This window comes from Conger conger, chromosome 10 (genome assembly GCF_963514075.1).
Source record: "Conger conger chromosome 10, fConCon1.1, whole genome shotgun sequence".
Lineage (NCBI taxonomy): Eukaryota > Metazoa > Chordata > Actinopteri > Anguilliformes > Congridae > Conger > Conger conger.
In genome coordinates this window covers 38,189,030-38,210,030 of record NC_083769.1, presented here as the reverse complement: position 1 = coordinate 38,210,030, position 21,001 = coordinate 38,189,030, and the positions used below count along the sequence as shown (strand labels likewise).

General features: G+C 42.5%; 1 protein-coding gene across 3 annotated transcripts in view; it reads right to left on the bottom strand.

Annotated features, from left to right (window-relative positions):
• kcnd1 (potassium voltage-gated channel, Shal-related subfamily, member 1) overlaps positions 1-15,697 on the bottom strand; it is a 73,664-nt gene extending 57,967 nt beyond the window's left edge. For all 3 annotated transcript variants that reach the window (XM_061258251.1, XM_061258250.1, XM_061258252.1), the window contains exon 1: positions 14,583-15,697. In XM_061258251.1, coding sequence (XP_061114235.1) covers positions 14,583-15,697 — 1,115 coding nt within the window. The remainder of the gene's footprint in view (positions 1-14,582) is intronic.
• Positions 15,698-21,001: the final 5,304 nt, after the last annotated feature.

Genomic DNA, 21,001 nt, shown 5'->3' with positions numbered 1-21,001 from the left:
TAACAAACTGACAAGAATTCTACATGATCCAACCACATGTTTTGGGCGGCAGGGTAGTCAAATGGTAGCGTGCTTGACTGGCAACTGCAGAGCTGCTGGTTCAAGCCCCCCGGCTGGCATACAGGAATGTTGACCTGCATCTGGAGAGATTAAGTTGGGTCCCTAAACAAAAGAAGCCTGCTGTTGGGCCCATGAGCAAGGCTTAACCCAAAATCTGCCCAAGGGCCTTTCCCCCCTGTTCGCTCTGTCTCTACGACACTAATAAATGCAGCAGCAGCCACCCCAACTGTCACCTCACTAAAGTCTCAGTACAGTCATCAGTACAGTGATCACAGGCCTGGGAACTCATAAGGGCTCACATATCACAGCCTGCATTTCACAGATTCAAAATGGTCTTTTTTGAAATCAAGAGAACACTTATCTGTCATAATCCATGATCAGGCCATTGAACTAGCTAAATCCTTTAAGTACTTGGGAATTCACATGGACAATAGCCTGGCTTGTAACAGATGGATACACTTTTTATGGCAACCTTACATCGTAAAGACTATGCTAGTCTTCTTTTATGATTCTCATTATCGAGAGTATGCTGCAGATTCCCCAGGTGCAAACTGAATAACTTCAAGTTCCAAGCAACTGAGTGACCAGGGGACTGTGACCTCAAACCAACCGGGGTCGTTTGACCTGTCCCAGTGCTACCTTCAGTGTAACTATGGTAGTGGTGATTGGACACAAAAATTCCATATCGTTTACTATTCATTTATGTTTGTTGTGGATTGTACTGTATTGCCCTGTAGCCTATGCTACTTGTTGTAAACCGCTGCTTTCAATGCATGTTCAAAGCTAATTTCCCTGTGGGGACAAGACAGTTTCTTATCTTACCTTGTGACAAATGTAATACAGAAAACATACTCAAAGTGTTTTGATAATAATATCATTGCCTGCATCCAGCTCTGTGTTAATAGGCTCTGATTGTGCTTATTAAAAACTGGCTAGCAGACCTTAGAGATAATTACAATGAGAAACTTTGCTCATATTCTCCACGGAGCAACTAATTATAAATACCTCTAGAGCTCCAACATAAAGAGTCAGTTTGCTCGCAGACTTTCAAAGTGAGTCGAGTGCTTTCTCTTTGTTTGTTTTCTAAGAATAAATCCGGATACCTTGTGAGTATACCTCCAGGATTTGCATAATTCCAGGTTATTATCCTCCCTGACGACAGAGTGAGAATTAAAGCCACTGCTTGTCCTCAGAGAGCGCCATTAATTGATTGAACCTTTTTGTAGAACAAGCAATCCTGGTGTCTGACCCTGCATAACCGCTAATTGTCTCATTTTTAAAAATCAAAACAAGATCTCCTCATTTGTTGAACATGAAAGTATATTTAGGCAACATCAATACACGTCGCCTTGACTGATTGCAAATTAATGTGATGATAAGAGGATTCTAAATGAAGGTTTTGATAGCAGCAATTAAGAAACACTGTAATTTAAACAGCTGGGTATGGGTAGAGAAAAAAATTATGTCTTGGAAATTCCCCTGCCGTCTATTAAAATAATGTTATTCAAATATGTTGTTAAAATAGGGACAAAACAGATTATTGAGCCCATACTGCCTATACTGGGCTTGCTGATACAGTATGGAGAATCTGGAAATAATTTCCTATACAATCGTATAACCCCATCCCTCAAAGTGTCTGAATCAGAACTGGGCTGTGGCCCCTGGAGGATATTAAATCTGATGCATATGTCAGTTTTCTCCCCTGACAGAAGTTGGGAAAATACAAACTACAATCCTCTGATTTTAAACACAACCAGTATATTATTTAAATTCTGCTCAAACATGAAATCACCTGACATGATTTCCAATGAGTCTTGGGCCATTTGGGATTTCTACTGGAAAAACAGTGGTTGCTGGAGACAGCTGCAGGAAGTCCGCCCAGGACCTCCCGTGGGGTGAGGTGAGGACACAACAGAGGCTTAAACTTAAACTTAACAAAATGACGAGCGTCAGTTTGTTCACATTCCTATGCAGGCAGTAAATAGGTCAGCTTGAGAACACAGAAGGGCCACAGCAAGTGGCTGTCCGATCGAGAGAGCAGCCCAATTATTTTTAGAAGAAATAAATCTGCTGCTCAGTAGCGGCTGAGATCACGGAGAGAAAAGCAGGAAGAGGCGTCATTCCTCAACAGCTAGAAGTGTTCTGCGGTCCTCAGAAACGTCTAAGAGCAGATTTAATCAAATAAACTTATTACAATTAACATTTAAAAGCAGACTCTGTTCTACAGTTTTAGGTCACAAGTGTACAATGAGGTACATGAACTGGCATGAACTAACGTAGTTGTTAACATTAATTAACAATGTACAAATACAAGAACGAAGATGTACAGATTGACTTCTCTGTAGTAAGTTAGCAACTACGGTAGTGAACGCCAATTCATGTAAGTTTATCGAAAGTGTTACCCAGGCCAGTATTAATGTCTTGTGGCCCACTGATGTTAGAGTAAGCCTCTGCTTTACAGGGAACACACGTTCAGTGTGAAATGAACTATGATCAAGTACAAATTTAACTCTGATAGATTATGTTGTCACTATTCAACTTCTATAAGTACTGTTAAAGTTGATTTCACCTCAGTTTCAAAAAAAGTGAGTAGATTCCGGCTGAGTCACCATCTTTGCATTTTTGGCTCAATCCTTATTAAAATACATTTTTATTAAGAGGTACTACATGAATTCAATTTTTGTACAATTATGTACACAGCAAGGAACAAAAATCTTTACATTAACAGCAGCTTCTATAAATCTTAAACAAAAAAAAATTACATAGAGCAGAGAATATAGAGAATAATTTAGAGAATTTACAGATTACTTTCCTGGGGTTGTACACACCACAAAATGTGAAATGTTAATTCATTCTTGATCTAGAAAGAGTTCAAACAGACTGTAGTCAATAGAAACCAATATTTGTGTATGTTTTTGTGAAGAATGCAAGATATATAGCACTCCTCAGAACCTGTCTGCATATGAATTATTGAGTCTCTGTGGCATGATATGACACATAAGGAGAATAGGCGTTCCCCTGGGGCCAACTCATATTCTTCTATCATTTCTATTCGGGTGAAGTTACGATGGTTTACCCTTCTCAGATTAATATAAAACTCTTCAAGCCGATGGAGTAAAGTAAGCAGCTACCAAGAATCCTTGTATCTCTTCTCTGTGCACATCTTTGACATTGTACTTCCCAAATGTGTATTTCTTCTTTAAAATGAAAGGTTAAATCAGTCCATCTGTTCGTATTCTGAGCCCCTGGCCCTTCCTGAGGGGGGAGGGGATTTGCATTCATGGACCAGGGTGAATAGCACTCATGGACCAGGGTGAATAGCGGTCATGGACCAGGGTGAATAGCGCTCATGGACCAGGGTGAATAGCACTCATGGACCAGGGTGAATAGCACTCATGGACCAGGGTGAATAGCACTCATGGACCAGGGTGGATAGCACTCATGGATCAGGGTGAATAGCGGTCATGGACCAGGGTGGATAGCACTCATGGACCAGGGTGAATAGCGCTCATGGACCAGGGTGAATAGCACTCATGGACCAGGGTGAATAGCACTCATGGACCAGGGTGAATAGCACTCATGGACCAGGGTGGATAGCACTCGTGGACCAGGGTGGAGAGCGGTCATGGACCAGGGTGGATAGCACTCATGGACCAGGGTGAATAGCGCTCATGGACCAGGGTGAATAGCACTCATGGACCAGGGTGAATAGCACTCATGGATCAGGGTGAATAGCGCTCATGGACCAGGGTGAATAGCACTCATGGACCAGGGTGAATAGCGGTCATGGACCAGGGTGGAGAGCGCTCATGGACCAGGGTTAATAGCACTCATGCACCAGGGTGGGAGATTGTGAACGAAACGAAAGGGTACCCATGGGTTTGGCCAATAAAATTACTAATAATATTATCCAGGACAACTAATTATTTTCCAGGACATTTAGGATTTGTTTCATTAGGGAAAGCTAAAATACTCCAGGTTGGGGGAACCCTGCTTTGTTTACAGCTGCTACAACACAGAGTAAAAGAATACTTGAGTAATCACAAGGCCAAATCAGCTTGTCATTATGTAGAAAAAAACAACCTGCCGCACCTCTACTTTGTACTCTATCAATTCTTTAAACAATTCAAGTAGCCTTGTCTTTGACCTGCATTGCAACTAACCTATTCTGAGCTGGGTCAAATACATAATCTGTTTTTCTGACAGTGTGCTTGACGCATACTGTAGCTATTTCTAAAGGTGTGTCATGAATTCTTGTCGGAGCTAACCTTTATACGCTCTGAAAAATTCTCCAAATAAAATACACCATGATCTTTTTTTTTTACATACTTACTATTCTCAAAAAGCAGTGCATTTTGGACTGACTAGGTTTATAATTGGACTACTACCTATAATAATGCTAAATTGAATTTAGGGTCATGTTTGGTTGCTATGTGAAACTAATCCAGTCAATGCAGAGACACTCTCAGGACCCTAACTGGTACACAAATCCAGTTTTGTGTGGCAAATCCAGTTGTCTGCCTTATTCAGAAAGATTATATATCCTGTCCCAGTCCAACTGCTGTAGGCACAGTCAGAATGACTGGGGGAGCATAAACCATAGTGGTATACAATCTCAAGGCCTTCAAAACGCCTTCCTGAGAAATGAGGCTAAAAATGCCCCTGTCAAAACGTCACCAGCTCCAAACGTGAAATATATAAAACACATACATCAATCCCCCTGTTTGCCTCACTTCCTCACTCTTGGGAATATGTGGAGAGCTGGCTCCAGCTGCAGACGGGGGAGGATGAAGGGTCATGTATTACTGAAGACGGACTGATGTTACATTACCCAGCTCCCTCCGCACGAGCGGCCCGGACAGGACTGTAGCCAGCAGGCTTTTACTGCACATGTGTACAGATCGCAGGTCGGGAGAGGAGGCTGATTGTTGCCATTAGCCTGCCTGGCTGGAATTGAAAGTCGGAAAACCACTCCACCATTTTGCAGGCAGAAATTCCAGCTGAACTGCCCAGATGATTGATGGCAATCCTTCGGTAAATGTGCTTAGTTTGATGTTCGGTTCGCAAGGAAATCTGTACCACTGACAACCTACAATACAGCGAAAAACTTAAAATCCATGAATTTCCTCATAAAAGTTGACATCACATAAATTCCTCCAGTTATGATATTTTCTTCATATTATTCCCAATCCCCCTGACAGTTCCAGCATCATAAAAAAAACTATTCCATGACCCATTTAAACAATTTGAAAGCTTAAAACATCTCAAATCATGCTGACTCCATAAACACATATTAAATAAGTATAATTAAGCATAAACTTATGCGTCAGCCTGTGGCTAACGTACATGACTGGGTACAAGCGTAAGCTAAATAACAAATAAATATGATGAAGTGAAAATGGTACATGCAAAAGTTCAGTCAGTACATACAGTAGTAACACCTCTTTAGCAGATCAATAACACCTTCTAAACATTTCCTGGAGCCAACTAAGTCTATTCTTGCTTTTGGAATTTCTTCTTCCTTGTAAAACTATTTGAGCTTAGAAGTTTTCTTGCATGTGCTGCATGTTTCAGATTATTGAAAACCACAGATTTTCAATAACATTCTAGTCTGGGGACAGTGAGAGCCATTACTAAGCCTTGATCTTTCCTTCCTGTAAGTACTTCATGATTGATTTTGAAGGTACATTTTACAAGTTTGAGCTTGATGGGTGAGGTACCATATTTTTGGGCAAAATGCCTCCATACCTGCTGGAGTTCCTGATTCTATGGATCGAAGCCAGAGCCACAGGACCCACAGATGCAGACCAGCCCCATAGCAGAGGCGGAAAGTCCAGGGATCAGAAAGCAAATGTCCTGCCATGTGTTTGAATGTGCTAATTGGAATATCCAGCCAGCTGATTTCACTAATTAGTTCCACCTCCTGGCTGAAGAATTGTGCCAATTACCAAATCCAGGAGACTGGAACAAAATACTGGGGAGGACTTTCTGAACCTGGCTTTTCCACCTCATAGCCACATAGCATCAAAGATCCCCTGCCTCATTTTAAAAAATGCATTCTTCCGATGCTGAAGACACCGCTGGAGCCTGGCCAATAAACGCAATCTTTGTCTCATCTGACCATAACCGATTAAAATTCTAGTGTTAAACTGGCCACTGTAGTCTGATGATACCGCATAACTATCATACATTTGACGGCCTCTTTTTAAGAAATGTTAATATTACAGGCCAGTCCCACACTTAGGCATGAACAGGGACACCAAGCAGGGACACACACACACACATACACACACTCAGACACACACACACACACACACACACACACACACAAATATATAAACACACAAAGACACAATGATAGCAGTTTATCTGTTACCCAGGGCGGATTCAATTCTGTCGCTGTGCCTCAAAGTCGCAGCCAGCGGGCTGAATGGCTTCAGCATAACAAGACATGGGTTTCAATGAGGATCGCTTTAAAAGGGGTTTTTGTGCTCTTCAGACCGTCTGACTATGAGACCCTGAGATCAGAGAATGTGCGAATGAGAATGAGTGAACGAGGAACTGTTTTCATAACAGGACAAATTGCATCTGCACATCACACTAATATATGAGCATTCACTTACAAAATAACCGCAACAAAAAAACAACAAGGCATTAGCTTGATGCAGTAAAATCATTAATCACTTCCTTATCAGACACCCCTCATCCAGGGTACCTCTTACAGTTTTTGGATAACCAGTTTTCCCAGATAACTTTCCACTGGAGTAGGTGGTGATAAAGGACCATAATCAAAGCTAGACTACTGGAAAAAAAAACGTTCTCAAAGGCTTCTCTAGAAATTGGAAATTTAGTAGCTTTGAGGTCAAGTACACGTATCAGCATAGCCGAGTGGATGACTGACTCATCCTGGGACCCGCCTCATGCACTCCAGTCACCCATAGTTTATGAAACAGCTCTCCACTGCATAGTGACTCATCTCACACATTGATTATACACACAACTTATATGGGCCATGCCAGCAGAAATGCATTTTGACTCACCCTCCTTGCAGAAGACCCGGAACGGTCAAAATGCACATTTTCTACTTTCTTTAGTCTGTTGATAATCATAAGGGTAGTTATTTGCATGCGTGTGTTTTATGTTTTGTTTATTTTGCATAAATTTGATCCATTTCATGTCTACTATGCTAGGTGGGTTCAACTCTTAAAATCATGCACTTTTTCAAAAGTTAGTGCTCCATTGCTCTAGCTACAAGTGCCAGAATTTGTACAGTAATTGTAGCATTAGAATGTCTGGTTACGGAGGTGGAAAGTCCAGGTCAGAAAGTCCTGCTGTGTGTGTCCCACCATTTAACTTATCAAGCTGATTCCACTAATTATTTCTATTTCCTGGCTGAAGAATTGTGCTAATTAGCAAATCCAAGCAATTGGAACAAAATTCTAGGGACGACTTTTACTTTCTGAACCTGGATTTTCCACCTGCATTCTAATCACATACTGCCTTTGCTATTCGACTGGGATACTCACTGGAAAGCATAAAAATGATGTCCTTTTGTATACCTGATGAAGTGCCTGCTAGGGCTCGAAACCTTGTAGTCTGGAATGAGCGCATAAGAAAAGAATCGGGAGCAACTACAGTGCACAAGTTATTTTTAAACTATGCTGATTATCTTTTTTGACTCAGCTTGTGTACAAAGGATGACGCACTTGAATGTGTCACTATTCTGAGCTATCTTGAATGGGTTCCTTGCAACAAAAAAAAAAAAACATTGGCCCGGGTCTGGAAATAGGCCCAAGGTCACAGGAGGAATAAAAAAACAGCAGATATTAAGTTCCATTAATGAGAAATCAAGTCAGCTGCCACCAGAGACGGGGTCAAGTAATTGCAAATAGAAACTCGGAGTCATTGAGAGGTGTCTCAGCAGAGCCTGCCTCCCCCACCTCTCTCTCTCTCTCTCTCTCTCTCTCTCTCTCTCTCACCAGACCATCTCCGCCCACCGCTAACATTAACCCTTTTTTTCTTCACAATTCTAAGTTAGTGTTCTAGAATTCAATTGTTTTCCGTTGCCAGTAGCGACTCCCACATCAGCATTAGAATGTTCAGTTAAGAACAGTACTGTACTGTACTGATCTCACACGTTCTACGGTTAACAGGCGAAGCTGAGAAAAGCTACCGTCGACGGTTACCCTGCACCACCTGAAGGCTGGCTTAAGAGGAGAACACCGCGTGTGATCGGCGTAGCGTGACAGCGTCATGCACAAATCCCGCCAGAGACGGGCGTACGAGGGATCCTCAGACCTCCGCTCGGCCGGGGATCACGTAGTGTAATCCCGCTTGAGGAGGGAGTTTTTGGTGGAGACCCAAAGCCTCCGATTCATACAATTAGGAAGGTACCCTCTTGTTCCTGCATTTATCCTGCGTTTGTTTGTGTGGTATCGGAGGAAGGTGTCCGTTTTCTCCTCCCCTCTCAGGTATATCAGTTTAACCTTGCCGGGGACCAGCGACAGTGATATCTGAGCAACACCAAAGCTCAGGACCCATTCACAAGCTGATAATCAGCTGCTAACCGCGCTGGAGTCCCTTTCAGGTGGTCACGTAAATTACAACGCAGCGCCCGGCTTCAGCAAACACAAAAGGCAAGTTAGTCATATTCATTCTGGAGGCCAAAGAACTGAATCTCAATATATAATATACAGTGTGTGTGTGTGTGTGTGTGTGTGTGTGTGTGTGTGTGTGTGTGTGTGTAGGAAGGGCACCACATTATGATGCCTGCAGCTTAAACATGCTTTAATCTAAGACTGAAGCTCCTGACATCCTGGACTAACAGTGTATTTTCAAATATTCACGCAGTGAGTGTCACATTAAGGGCCCTGTTTCTACAGTCACGGAGCTAATTCACCATGGTGGTGAATGACAGACCATGCGTCATTCAGCTCATTTTCGGTCTTTCTGTGACTAGACACGGTTGCATACCAGCGGCACAGTTTCAAAACATTTTGGGGGGGTGGGGCTGACTTCACTACGGCCAATCAGATCAGCTATTTTTTAAGGACCAACTGTGAACCAAACACAGAATGAAACTCAAAGTAGCATCTGCGATTGCACCTTATAAATATCAAGCTATGATGCAAAAAGTATTAAACCTTAGCCAGTCCCTTTCTGTCAATAAAACATCTGACTACTGCTAAACAATAAAATTAGTGAAAATACTGTGAAACATAAGGCATGCTCAAAAAGCCATATATCCAAAGGGAGGAAAATCAGTGCGCTTTGTATAGTGCTTCTGCAAGGGCAATTCCCAGCATTGAGGGTGTGTCAGAGCATGTCTATAGAAGACCTGCAGTGAATTGTACATTTTTGTTTTCTTTTCTTTCTGTTCACTTTGGAGGGCATCTACTGTGTAATCCTACAAGGTACCTAAAGACCAAGTGCTACTAATGAACTGCGGACTGTTAAAAATGTAAAGGGCTTGCAAGGAGAACGAAAGATAGGAGATTACTCTAAAGGAGCTGTAGGCTATATTCAGAGAGTGAATGAAGAAAAAAAACACCAGTATAATCAGATCGTGATTACAACTGCCTTGATTATTGGAGAATTTAATCTAAGGTTTATCACTGTGAAATGTGCATAACAGTATTTCAGTATTATAATTAAAAATCACAGCTCAGAAGCACTGGATGAATGAAATCTGAATGCAAATGTAGCATAGTCATAATGTATACTGAATATAACACAAAAGTGAAGGAGCGTTTTAGACCACAGTCATAATTATCAAATTATCATTATCATATTGTCAAATAGAACTGATCCCAAATATTGAAGAGGCTGTAGCATTTTTTAATGGTTACAAACAAACATGCCGGCCTTAGAAAGTTTAGAATTAATAATAGGGACCCCTTGGTTCTCTAAAGAAATAGCTGACCCAATTCATGGCAGGAATAAGTAATGGACTTCAACCAGGAAGTCCAAAACTGCTGATGACTGGCAGCTTTTTAGAGCTCAGAAATCAATGTTGATCACTCATCAAGAAATCTAAAGCTGAGTACTATTTAACGCTAACTTGTAATAGTCTGAATGACCATTTCAAATTCTATAAAACAATTAGAGCTCTACAGAACAAGAAGGTTTCCGGTTTTCCACCCCAGCAGGATGTGCTTCCATTATTGATAAGAAGAGAGATGTTAAATGCTCTTAGTGATTACTTTAATAAGGCAGGGCATATTTTTCATGAATTCCTTAGTGAGTCTCTCTTTGTTTAAAACAGTAATGTGCTTACTAGCCCTACCCAACTAGCCCCTACCTCACACCTTCGCTGGTGCTGAATGTTCTGCAAACCATAAGAAGTCATCTGGGCCAGATGGCCTTGGTCCATTTTTAGAGCATGTAACTTACTTTTAATAGGACGATGATGTATTAGTTAAATGGAATATCGAAATTATTTGTAAAAAGCTAAATGCTGCCGCTCTGTCACTAAGCAACAATAAACAGGGCTCAGGGATGCGTAGTTTGGTTTATGTTGTGCCTCTGATTCAAGGAGAGGCCTTACGTCAGCCTGGGGCCTCTTCAGGCCTGCAGACCCGGCGTCCCTGGGGCAAGCCCTTCAGCGTTGACAGGTATGTAAACCAAGTAGTAGCCGCAGGCGCTGCTACAGACGGCCCTCTCGAAACATCAGCAAGGCGCCTTAGCGCTCCTCTCTCGTCTTTCAGGGCTCGGCTAAGACACAGCAGGCCGTTCTCCGGTACGTTCCACGGAGCTGTCGGGCCCGCATGCTGTATATCAGCGGACCTGCGGATTCAGAACCCTGGCATGGCTCGCCGGCCTCTGTAGCCGGAGTGTTAATTGATTCCCTGCACTGGAAAAGCACCGGCGATTGATTGCTGAAGACAGACGTTACATCCATCAGGCAAGCCGGCGCGTTCCAGATCGGACAAAATAGAAACCCCGGAAGGTCCAAATAAGCCATTTGACATCACACCTAAATGTGACAAATGGTTTTTAAAAAAACGTGCAAAGCCAATTCCCTGCTCTCCTCCCTCCTCTCCCATATGACACAGAAACACACCCTGCTGTCATCAATCAAACAGGGAGATTATACTATATCAGTAATACACAAAGAACTGGACACATCTGACACAACTCATTTTTTTTCATTCTAAGGAAGCTGGTTATTATACCTGCACTTCTTTAGATACGAGTTAAAAGATACCGTACATTTCTGGAAGTATTAACCAGCAAACATTACCATTCAGGGTGTGGTAAGTGTTACTGTCCAAGGACCCACCACATGGCTATAGTAACCATCCATTTTATTGAAAACTATGGAATCATGGGAAATGGAGTTACTTCAACAGATAGCAACATAGTTTTTATGATTTAATGCTACATATCTCTCCCACATCTAAACATTTGTCTTTGGTGCAAAGTTGAAAAGCATTCGGTTCACCCTACTTTTAACTGTAGGACTGTGGAAAGGCGTAAAAACATTCCCAGTGCCTGAACCTATTAAATCTACAGAAACATGCTGATTTGTATTTAATGGACTGTAGAATTGCCACCCCTAAAGAAAAAGACAAGAAAGATGACTCAGAATGTTATAATGAGAAAGAGACTTTGCGGCATTGCTTGTGTTCAGTAGCCTTCAACGTGTCAGTTACTAATGCCAAATTATTTATCTGATTGACGTAAACTCACCGCATTCCGAAGACCAAGTTAGCTCACTATGTTCTGAACAGTACAACTTTCATGAAGAGTAAATTAAAAATTACTTTGACATCAGCTTTGGTTTTTGTGTGTGTGTAAAGAATAATTCCTTCTGTCACATATGCAATCCATTCCAGCATACTGTGACAAGGTAATAGTGCTCCACTGTGACATTGTGGTGGGGAAGCTGTTGCTAACAAGAGACTCCAAAACAGGCAGGCTTTCAGACCGTCACAAGCTAACACAGGGAAGTTCTGCAGTTATTTGTAGTTATCTCTATTGTTATTGGTCCAATTCAGATCAATCAAAGTGTTTTAGTGTCTAGGATAGTCAATAACCAACCATAATCATAAACGACATTCCACAGGAGAAAAAGTACCTCTGAACAGAACAGTTAACTTAGTGGAATCAGCCACTTGTTGTGTTCGGAACACGGTGAGTTTATGTTACGTTAGCTAAACATACAGTATTTAGCAATGTGCATTGTGCTCTATAATAACTTGTACATTCCACTGATGCCTGGTGCAACAATGACCTAACAACAACATAATGAAAACATTATCCTGTAATTAGGTCCTGTTGGGTTATACGATTTGGTTAATTCTGTCTCAATATTCATGACTTTGTTCAATCATGGAAGATGTATAGACAGCTGCATCTGTTCTAGGCCTATGTGTCTTGCTGAGGTAATTTACTGGAAACAGAGTCATGTGGTAATGTGATATAAACTGGCGAGTTTGATTAATACCACTAAATTGCATTGTTTCATTCCTGTTGGTGTACACTGTGTAAGTTACCCAAAAAGTCAATATAACTATACAAAACAGAATATTTCAGATATTGTACTGGATAAATTGTACTGTAATAGATGCAAATGGTAGCACCTTCATTTATTCCCATATCATCCTCCACCCAGTGTAATTAATTTTAAAATGTAATCTTCATTGTGAAACAGATTCTGTATTCACTGGATTACATGAAAACTGAAACACTAATTCTAATGACATTAGTGCACTGTATATTCAGCCCCACGTTCCAGATTGAACATTAATGTGGTTAAACAACAGCTGCTACCCTTTTTTTATTTGTCATTCAAACACATGGCAGAGAGTGCAAATTCACCACGCTTTCAAGTTCAGCAACACCCATTTTGTGCCTCCTGTACAGGGCACTTTCCATTCACAGCACACACGCAGGCAGACTGGTGTGTGCTAGCATTAGCCTTCAGAGAAGTGTGGGTGTGTGGACGGCTGTAGCCGTTGAATGACTCACTGGATCAGAATGAGGTATTTCTCCTGAACTGAACAAGAATTCTCTCTTTTACAGCGGACCTTTCAAGAGAGCTGGATGTACTGAATCGCAGATCCTAAATGATGTGTTCCTTTGGGCCACCGGGCAGACATTTGGCGACTCCAAATTACTTGCTTTGCTTAACGTATGCTACCTGTAAGATAGGAAGTCTTCCCATTCTTCAGCCTATTTTAACAAACATGCTGATGGAGTCATTGCACATTCAGATGACATACTGTAAGTCTCCAGTGAACTGCCCTGCATAACTGAAGAACCTCTCACATTATTAGCACACAGTACAAAGCACACGTCGGTTGAATTGGTGACCATGACTACTGTACTGCATTCTTAGACACCCCCTATAGCAGTGGATTCCAACCCTGTTCCCTGTTCCCTGTTCACTCCAACCCTAACAAAGCACACCTCATTCAACAGCTAGAGCAGGGCTGCCCAACCCTGTTCCTGGAGATGTACCGTCCTGTAGGTTTTCACTCCAACCCTAATAAAGTGCACCTCATTCTACAGCCTGAGATCTTGTTGCGCTGCTAATTAGTAGAATCAGGTGTGCTAAATTTGGTCTGAAATGAAAACCTACAGTAACCACTGCCCTACAGGCACATCCAAGCACTAACAACTAGCCAATAGTCTAGCTTGCTTTCCTGAAAAGCTAAAATAAATATTATATGAGGTGCATTTTCTGTATCTGAATATGGCATTTCATTTTAAATTGTTGGCACAATACATTTTACATTTAATTGCTGTTTTAAATATGCTTTTTGATACAAAGATGTTATTATTTGTCATCATTATTGGTGAGGCCACATTTTCTAAACATCATGAAAGGCATTAATCCAGTGTGCAGTACTTGTAATCTGAGTTGAAGTAGAATTGAATCAATAATACAAAGTATATTATAGTACTGAACATACATGTTTTAAATACTATTAAATATATTCTGTTGCTTACAAAACAAGTAGATATCATTATCAAGATGTTCATAGCAAGTTTTGAACATACATTACAGCAAACTATTAGTAGGCCTACTACTAAGCTGAAGTGTTGCTGAACTACTTCGAGTACTTTTGTACTTAAAAACGGCTAAATACAAAACAAGTACGTTTCTGTTATGACGTTATTATCTGCATGTTACCTTGCTTATCATTAGGCTCTGAGAGGCTACGCTTAAATTCACTGCACTCCTCTCATGGGATGTTCTTGAAAACATGAGCCCAATGTACACGACACTGAACTGAGCCGAAGTGGAACTGAACAAATTACCAAGTCAGTGAAACACGTCGTTGTACTGACCAGAACAACATAATTTGAATCCGCAAAATGTGATTTGTAAAGCCCATCATCAATTCTCACTTTCTCTTGTTCACACCCATCCAACCAGCAAAGACATGAAGGAAACAAAGGTGTGATTACATTGATGGGTGCGTAACGCCATTCGACAATCTGAAGCATCAATCACGAAACATTATTGCACTGAAGGAAAACGCCAAGCCGTAAAGAAGGGGCACACGACTCACCCCAGCGTTGTCATGGTGACGATAGTGTACCAGAAGGAGGCGGGAATGCTGGTGAAGTTGGTGCCCTTGGTGCCTTTCTCGGCGTAGAACATGACGGTGGCGAAGATGATGATGGCCATGGTGAGGGAGAAGAGCAGGAAGCCCAGCTCCGAGGCGCAGCTCTTCAGCGTGTAGCCCAGGATCCTCAGCCCCTGCGAATGGCGCGAGAACTTGAAGATGCGGAAGACCCGAAAGACGCGCAGGGTGACGAAGGCCCCGCTCACGTCCTCGTTCTCCGGCATGACCAGGCCGATGTAGTACGGCATGATGGCCACCACGTCGATCACGCTCATCACCGAGCGCATGAACTTGCAGCGGCTGGGCGCGGCAAACAGCCTCATCAGGTACTCGAAGGTGAAGATGAGCACGCAGGCCGTGTCCATGCAGAAGAAGGCCAGGGAGTACTTCTCCCCGCAGGGCAGGTCCTTCACCGTCCCCGGGAGGGGCCGACACGGGACCGTCTCCACCACGTTGGCGATGACCGAGACGGCGATGAAGAAGCCAGTGACGTAGTAGAAGACCAGGGCCATGGTGCTGGTGTGGGGGTTCTCAAAGGCCCTCCACAAGCGCTCGCGCGAGGTGCTGTCCGGGGGCAGGGGGGTGTCGGTGGCCATTTCCGCCTCCGTGTCCTCCGCCAGCCGCTCCTGGTTCTCCTTCTTGCGGTCGCGGTACTCTTCCATGCAGCAGTCGCCGATGATCTCCGGCACGATGCCGTAGAAGGCCAGCTCCTCGTCGAAGGCCTGGATGCACTCGTGCCGGGGGTAGTGCAGCTTGCCCGTTCGGTAAAAGTTCAGTATGTGGCGGAACATCTCCGGGTCCCGGTCGAAGAAATACTCCTGGGTGTCCTCGTTGTAGAAGAACTCCTTCTCCGAGCTGCCCAGCAGGGTGTCGGGGTAGCGGTCCAGGGTGTTCTTCCATGTCTGGAAGCGCAGCCCGCTCACGTTGACGAAGAGGATCTCGTCGTTGCGGCTCTTCTTGTCCACAGGCGGCTTGGGCATGGTCTTCTTGGCCAGCGGGAGCCATCCCACCGCCGCCGCCCGGGCGAAGGGGAGCCATGTCGCCACCCCGGCAGCCATGTTGACGTTGGCAGCTCGTCGCGCTACTGGATCGGTCGGGGCAGCTGGCGGACGAACGGAGAGGCAGGGGGGGCACAATCGCTGTCACGGGGGCCTTTTCGAATCAAGAGGAAAAGGGTCGGTCTCTGCAATCTGATCATTCGAACTGTGGAGTACAGCAGCAGAGTAGCTTTTTGCTTATTTCAAGGGCTTGCTTCTCAAAGAGAGGAGGATTCAGAGGCATCGAGGAGACTGTGCTCGCTTCATCGTCCAGCCTTGAGAAAGGCGTAACGCACGACAACCGAGGAGCGAGCGAAAAAATGTCAGGCCATTGAAATAAAATGGACGAAACCAGGCCCAAGGCAAAGTGAACTTTAAAAAAATCTACAGAAAATAGCACTGTGCTTCTTTATTATTAAAAATGGTTGGCTTGTAATATTACAATATTACGCTGTAAAGGCTTCTCCAGAAATTGAATGGTTAAGGTCTCAGTGCGTTCTAACGGCCACTCCTCTCTGAAGACAGATCTGATGCAGTGCTGTTGCCTTTCAGATTCCCATTAAATTGTGATGATGGTTTCCGAAGTTGCAAGATAGACAATTTTTTCCTCTGTTGCTCTCTCTCTCTCTCTCTCTCTCTCCGGATAGCTCTCCAGTTTTGATAATACGGATGTATCTCTCTTCCTTTCTATCCAGCAAAGGAGCGTATTTTTAACATAGGAGAGTCTCTGCTGTTTGAAAGGCCTTGTTTTGGCGTTAGTACTCCTTGTATGGTTGTCCTTCTAAATACCTGTCAAGACACACAACACATGCAACTTAGATAATGTGCAGTGCCAGCTCGGCAAGCTGGTCTTTCTGTTTTTTGTTCAGGTCTGTTTAAAAAAGGCCAGCCACCCTGTACAAACACACTGATGTCTTTCACAACTGAAACAGCAGACCTCATTGACTTAGCCCATTTGGTTTGGTTCACTGTTCATTTTCAACAGGGTTTAAAGTGTATGAAATATTGAGTAGGGTAACAATGAATGAGGCAGCTTTAAAAGCATCATACAGGACTAGAGTGAGGCATTATTCTATACCATAATGAAGATATAACCTAAAGGTTTAAATGAATACACCAGCAAACAAGCCACAAACACTCTCAGTAATTATAGTAGTACTTTACCAGCACATGCAGTGTAGCTAATATGCTTTATCTTTTGCTTTCACATACAGAATGTACAGGTATAGGGTTTATTCTTTGCATACTTATTATATTATTTTTAAAGATATGGACATGTATGTCTGTATTATATCTACTGCAAAACAGTAATCAATACAAATTCTTAAAAAAGAAAGATATTTTGGCCTCAAGGCACAAAAGAACTGTTGAAATAAACACTAAACACTAAACACTAAAACACCTAATATCCTTAACTATGCTCATCACTTTCACATGGCTTCAAAAAATGTTTAAAAGGCCATACCTTGCAATATATAATGCAAAGTAAGAAAAAAACTTGAGAAAAATATGTAAATTATTTACTAAATTATTACTTTTTTTTGTCAAGTTATTTTAATCAAACCTTCAAGTGCTTCTTCCTGTTGCTTTGTGAAATCTAAATGCACTTAAACTATCAAGGCAAGGCTACAGACAGGCTGTAAAAATAAGATGGATTCTATATCCACCTCCATATGTACATGCAGAGTAAATATCATCATCGCCCCATCGTAAATATCCTTTTCAGCCCACAGGTGACACAGCCCAGTTGTGTTCTTGTCAGCATTCAGAATTCAATGGCTACGCACAACAATCACTACCAGAGAAGTCCTGCCTCACTGAACACACAGAAACAATACAATTCAATTTGATTTCCGAGCACATTAAATTGGTAAGCTGGCCAGTGTATCACTGTGATCGAGACGCTGGCTTTGCAAGTGCAGTCACACTCCCCCTTTTCGTGTTCACTTATTTTCAAAAAGCGCTAGAGTACTTTAAAAACGCACCCCTGTCACTGCTCACTCTAGCGTAAGCCCTAAAGGAACTGTTACTACAGTCAGGGAAAATGTCAATACTACTAAAAACTAGCTCTACGCAATTCACAACCGTCCATTGTAAAGCATGCTTTCACTTGCTGTCAAACATAGATTAAAATATTTACAATGAACGCTCTAGAATGTGTTTGTTTGCATGTTGTTCCATAAGCATTCATTTGATTGAGCATATACAGTATAGTATCGGATTCATGCTACTATCTGTGTGTGTGTTTGTGTGTGTCTGCGTGTGTGTGTGCGTATGTGTGTGTGCGTGTGTGTGTGTATGTGTGTGTGTGTGTGCATGTTTCATGCACCATGTTGTATAATGACTAACGCAAATTCATAGCTACCTTCAGTTAAAGCTGAGGATGATGCTGTTGAAAGGGTCCGGTTTGTAAAAACAGAAGAAAAAAGAAAAAAAGAAGGATAAATTTAGCAGCCAAGTGCCAGCCCCTCTGCTGCAATCGTACCATATCCTACATAGAAAGTACAGGAGTGATTCTAACGATGAGCTCCAGCTTCTCCCCTCTCTCTCTCTCTCTCTCTCTCTCTCTCCCTCGCTCTCTCTCTCCTCTGTGCAGGCTCCAGCTCTCTCGCTCCTCCTGACTCTTCCTCTCATTCGCTTGCTCGACCCTCCTCCCTATCTGTGGGCTCTCTCTCGGCCTGGCTCCGGTTCTCCGCTCTTAATGCTGAGCACTTCGCAACACAAGACAGCGTCCCCGTGTAATCGGATGAGTCCCGGGCTGGGAAAGATTTGGGGAAATGTCCAAGATCAGGGGCAGTTAACCAAACTGATTCTGTGTAAAAGAGGGACTACAGTTTGATGATACATTCTGCAGAATACACACGCACACAAGATTTCCACAGCTATACGTGCACGTTGTTACTGTGGAAAAGAGAAACAGGCATGAAAGGGAGATGACGAGCAGTGGGTGGTGGTATTTTAAGGAGTATTTAAGCTTTAATTACCAGGCAAGGAAGACAAAGCGTCCCTGCTCTTCCCCTAGTACAAGAGGTGTCAAATTTGCACAATTGTTTAAGAGAACAAAAGATCAGTTGTTGCAGCAGGGATCTTCAGAATTATCATACTTTATTTAGTTAAAATGCGTTCTTTACTTTTTTTGAAAAACGGAAGGCTGGGATGAACATCGGGCAAAAGATAACAAACAAGACCGAACTAGATGAGGTATTTATCCTCTGTCTGAATTATTCATGCGGGCTAAAACTGCATTCGGGAGTCTGACACTTACTCCCTGGAAATGTGTAACTGTAGCCAGCGACAGTGGAAAACACAGAAGGACTTCCGCACCGCACCGTGCGTGAGCTGGGAAGAGCTCAGAGAGACCCGCCAGGGACTGGCCTGCTCCTGCATTCTGCTCTCTGCTAAAGTATGAAACTCGGACACCGTCACAAAAAGAGGCGTACGGATGTAGAGAGAGAAAAAAAAATCCTCTGCCTTTGGCTTTGAATTTCCATTTGTACAAAAAAACTCCTCTGGCAAATCCTTCACTTGGTGTCATGAAAATGGTGCGCCTGAAATAGATCAGTCAGATTGTCAATCATACATTGAATTGATTTATTTTCTTGCAATGCAACCTTTTCAACTGGAAGAATTCACACTATCACATGTATATGCTGGGATTATGTATATGCTATAATTATGCTGTAATCTTTACTTGGGCAAATGAACATGTATAATAATACCCTATACTAAAAGCTGAGAATGTGCACTTTAAAGCGCACGTGAAGTGTTTGATCACAAATTTAAAAGTGTGCAGCACAGAGCCAGAAAAAGAAAAATATGTCTTTGTCCCGAGACATACAGTGCGGAGCTCAGTGTATAGATATTTAATTCCTACTTCAATGGCTTTTCTATTGAAGCGCTCTGGCACTGCAGTGTGTTCTATGGTTCTCTGTTGCATAGTGTCTGACTGCGTCAAAATGAGCAAAATTCATTTCCAGGCCGTCCAGGAAACTGTTACCGATAAGAGAAATGGCGCAACAATAATACCGGCTTCTCTCGCAGGAGTGAGTATCGATCTTTTATGGAATGGCTGCTGGTGCTCATTCCAGCACCGTGGAGGCAAATAAGCGTTAGACGCCCAGGCTGCATGCGTGAGTGTGTGTGTGTGTGTGTGTGTGTGTCTGGGGGGGGGGGGGGGGGTCATTGAAGGAGGGCACAGCTGAATTGATTTCTGCATTCCTGAGATGATCGACTTTATTGTGGGGAGGGGGGGGGGGGGCGGGGGGGTACTGCTGTGAAATAATGCTTGGATGTTCTATTTACCTTGGGTGAACACACTGCAATTCTTTAATCTATATGTACTGTATCTACTACCCTGCCAGTTGAATATTATTATTTTGAAGTTGATTCGTTTTGGACATTGATTGATAAATCTGCTGAAGTATGACTTTTATTGATATAGCAAGCATTTCAAACAGATGAGTAAGATCGATGGACTAATGCTAACATTGATTTCAATGGGGCATTCAATCACACAACATTGCCGGTAGTGTAGTATAATGGTGAGGAAACTGGGCTGGTAATCAAAAGGCTATGGGTTCGATTCCTAGGTAGGACACTGATGTACTCTTGAGCAATGTGCTTAACCTGAATTGCTTATACATCTGTCTAGCTGTGTACTGTAAATGCACTGTGTAAAGATCTGCTAAATAAATGCTTATTTTCATGACCAGACTATAATAAACTATTTCTTAACAATGTACATATTTTACGTTAGTTTAAGTCATATTAAAATACCAGTGTTAATATCAGTGTTCTTTTTTAAATACTAAAAGTAGTGGAAAACTAAGGTAGACTACAACAATATCAACTTCAAATGGAACTGATTTCCTATCATTGCCAATGAATCTCATGGGTTCATCAACACCATTCTGTAATATACTCTCTGTAACCAAGTAGCCCAACTCTAAAAACAATGCATGTCAAGCAGATTGTTACTGTGACCTACCAACATCAAACTTTTAATACAAAAGGAGCACATAGCACAGATGTACACGATTCACCACTTTAAATCGGTCATTTGTAATTAATAGTCGTCTCAGTATTGGGACAACCGAACTGGCCTATGCATTACACTGATGACTCTGCATTAGATCAACCGAATCTATCTGATTAATTCTACACATTAGCTAAAATATCATGGCCAGACCATATCAGTTTTAAACATACAGTAACTCACATCATGACAGAGCACATAGCAGTGGCCTAATTACAGCATGGTGCGCTATTCTCTTTGAACAGTAAGCTTGTGCGCTGAGCACAATGAAGGACAGCCCACTCACAAAA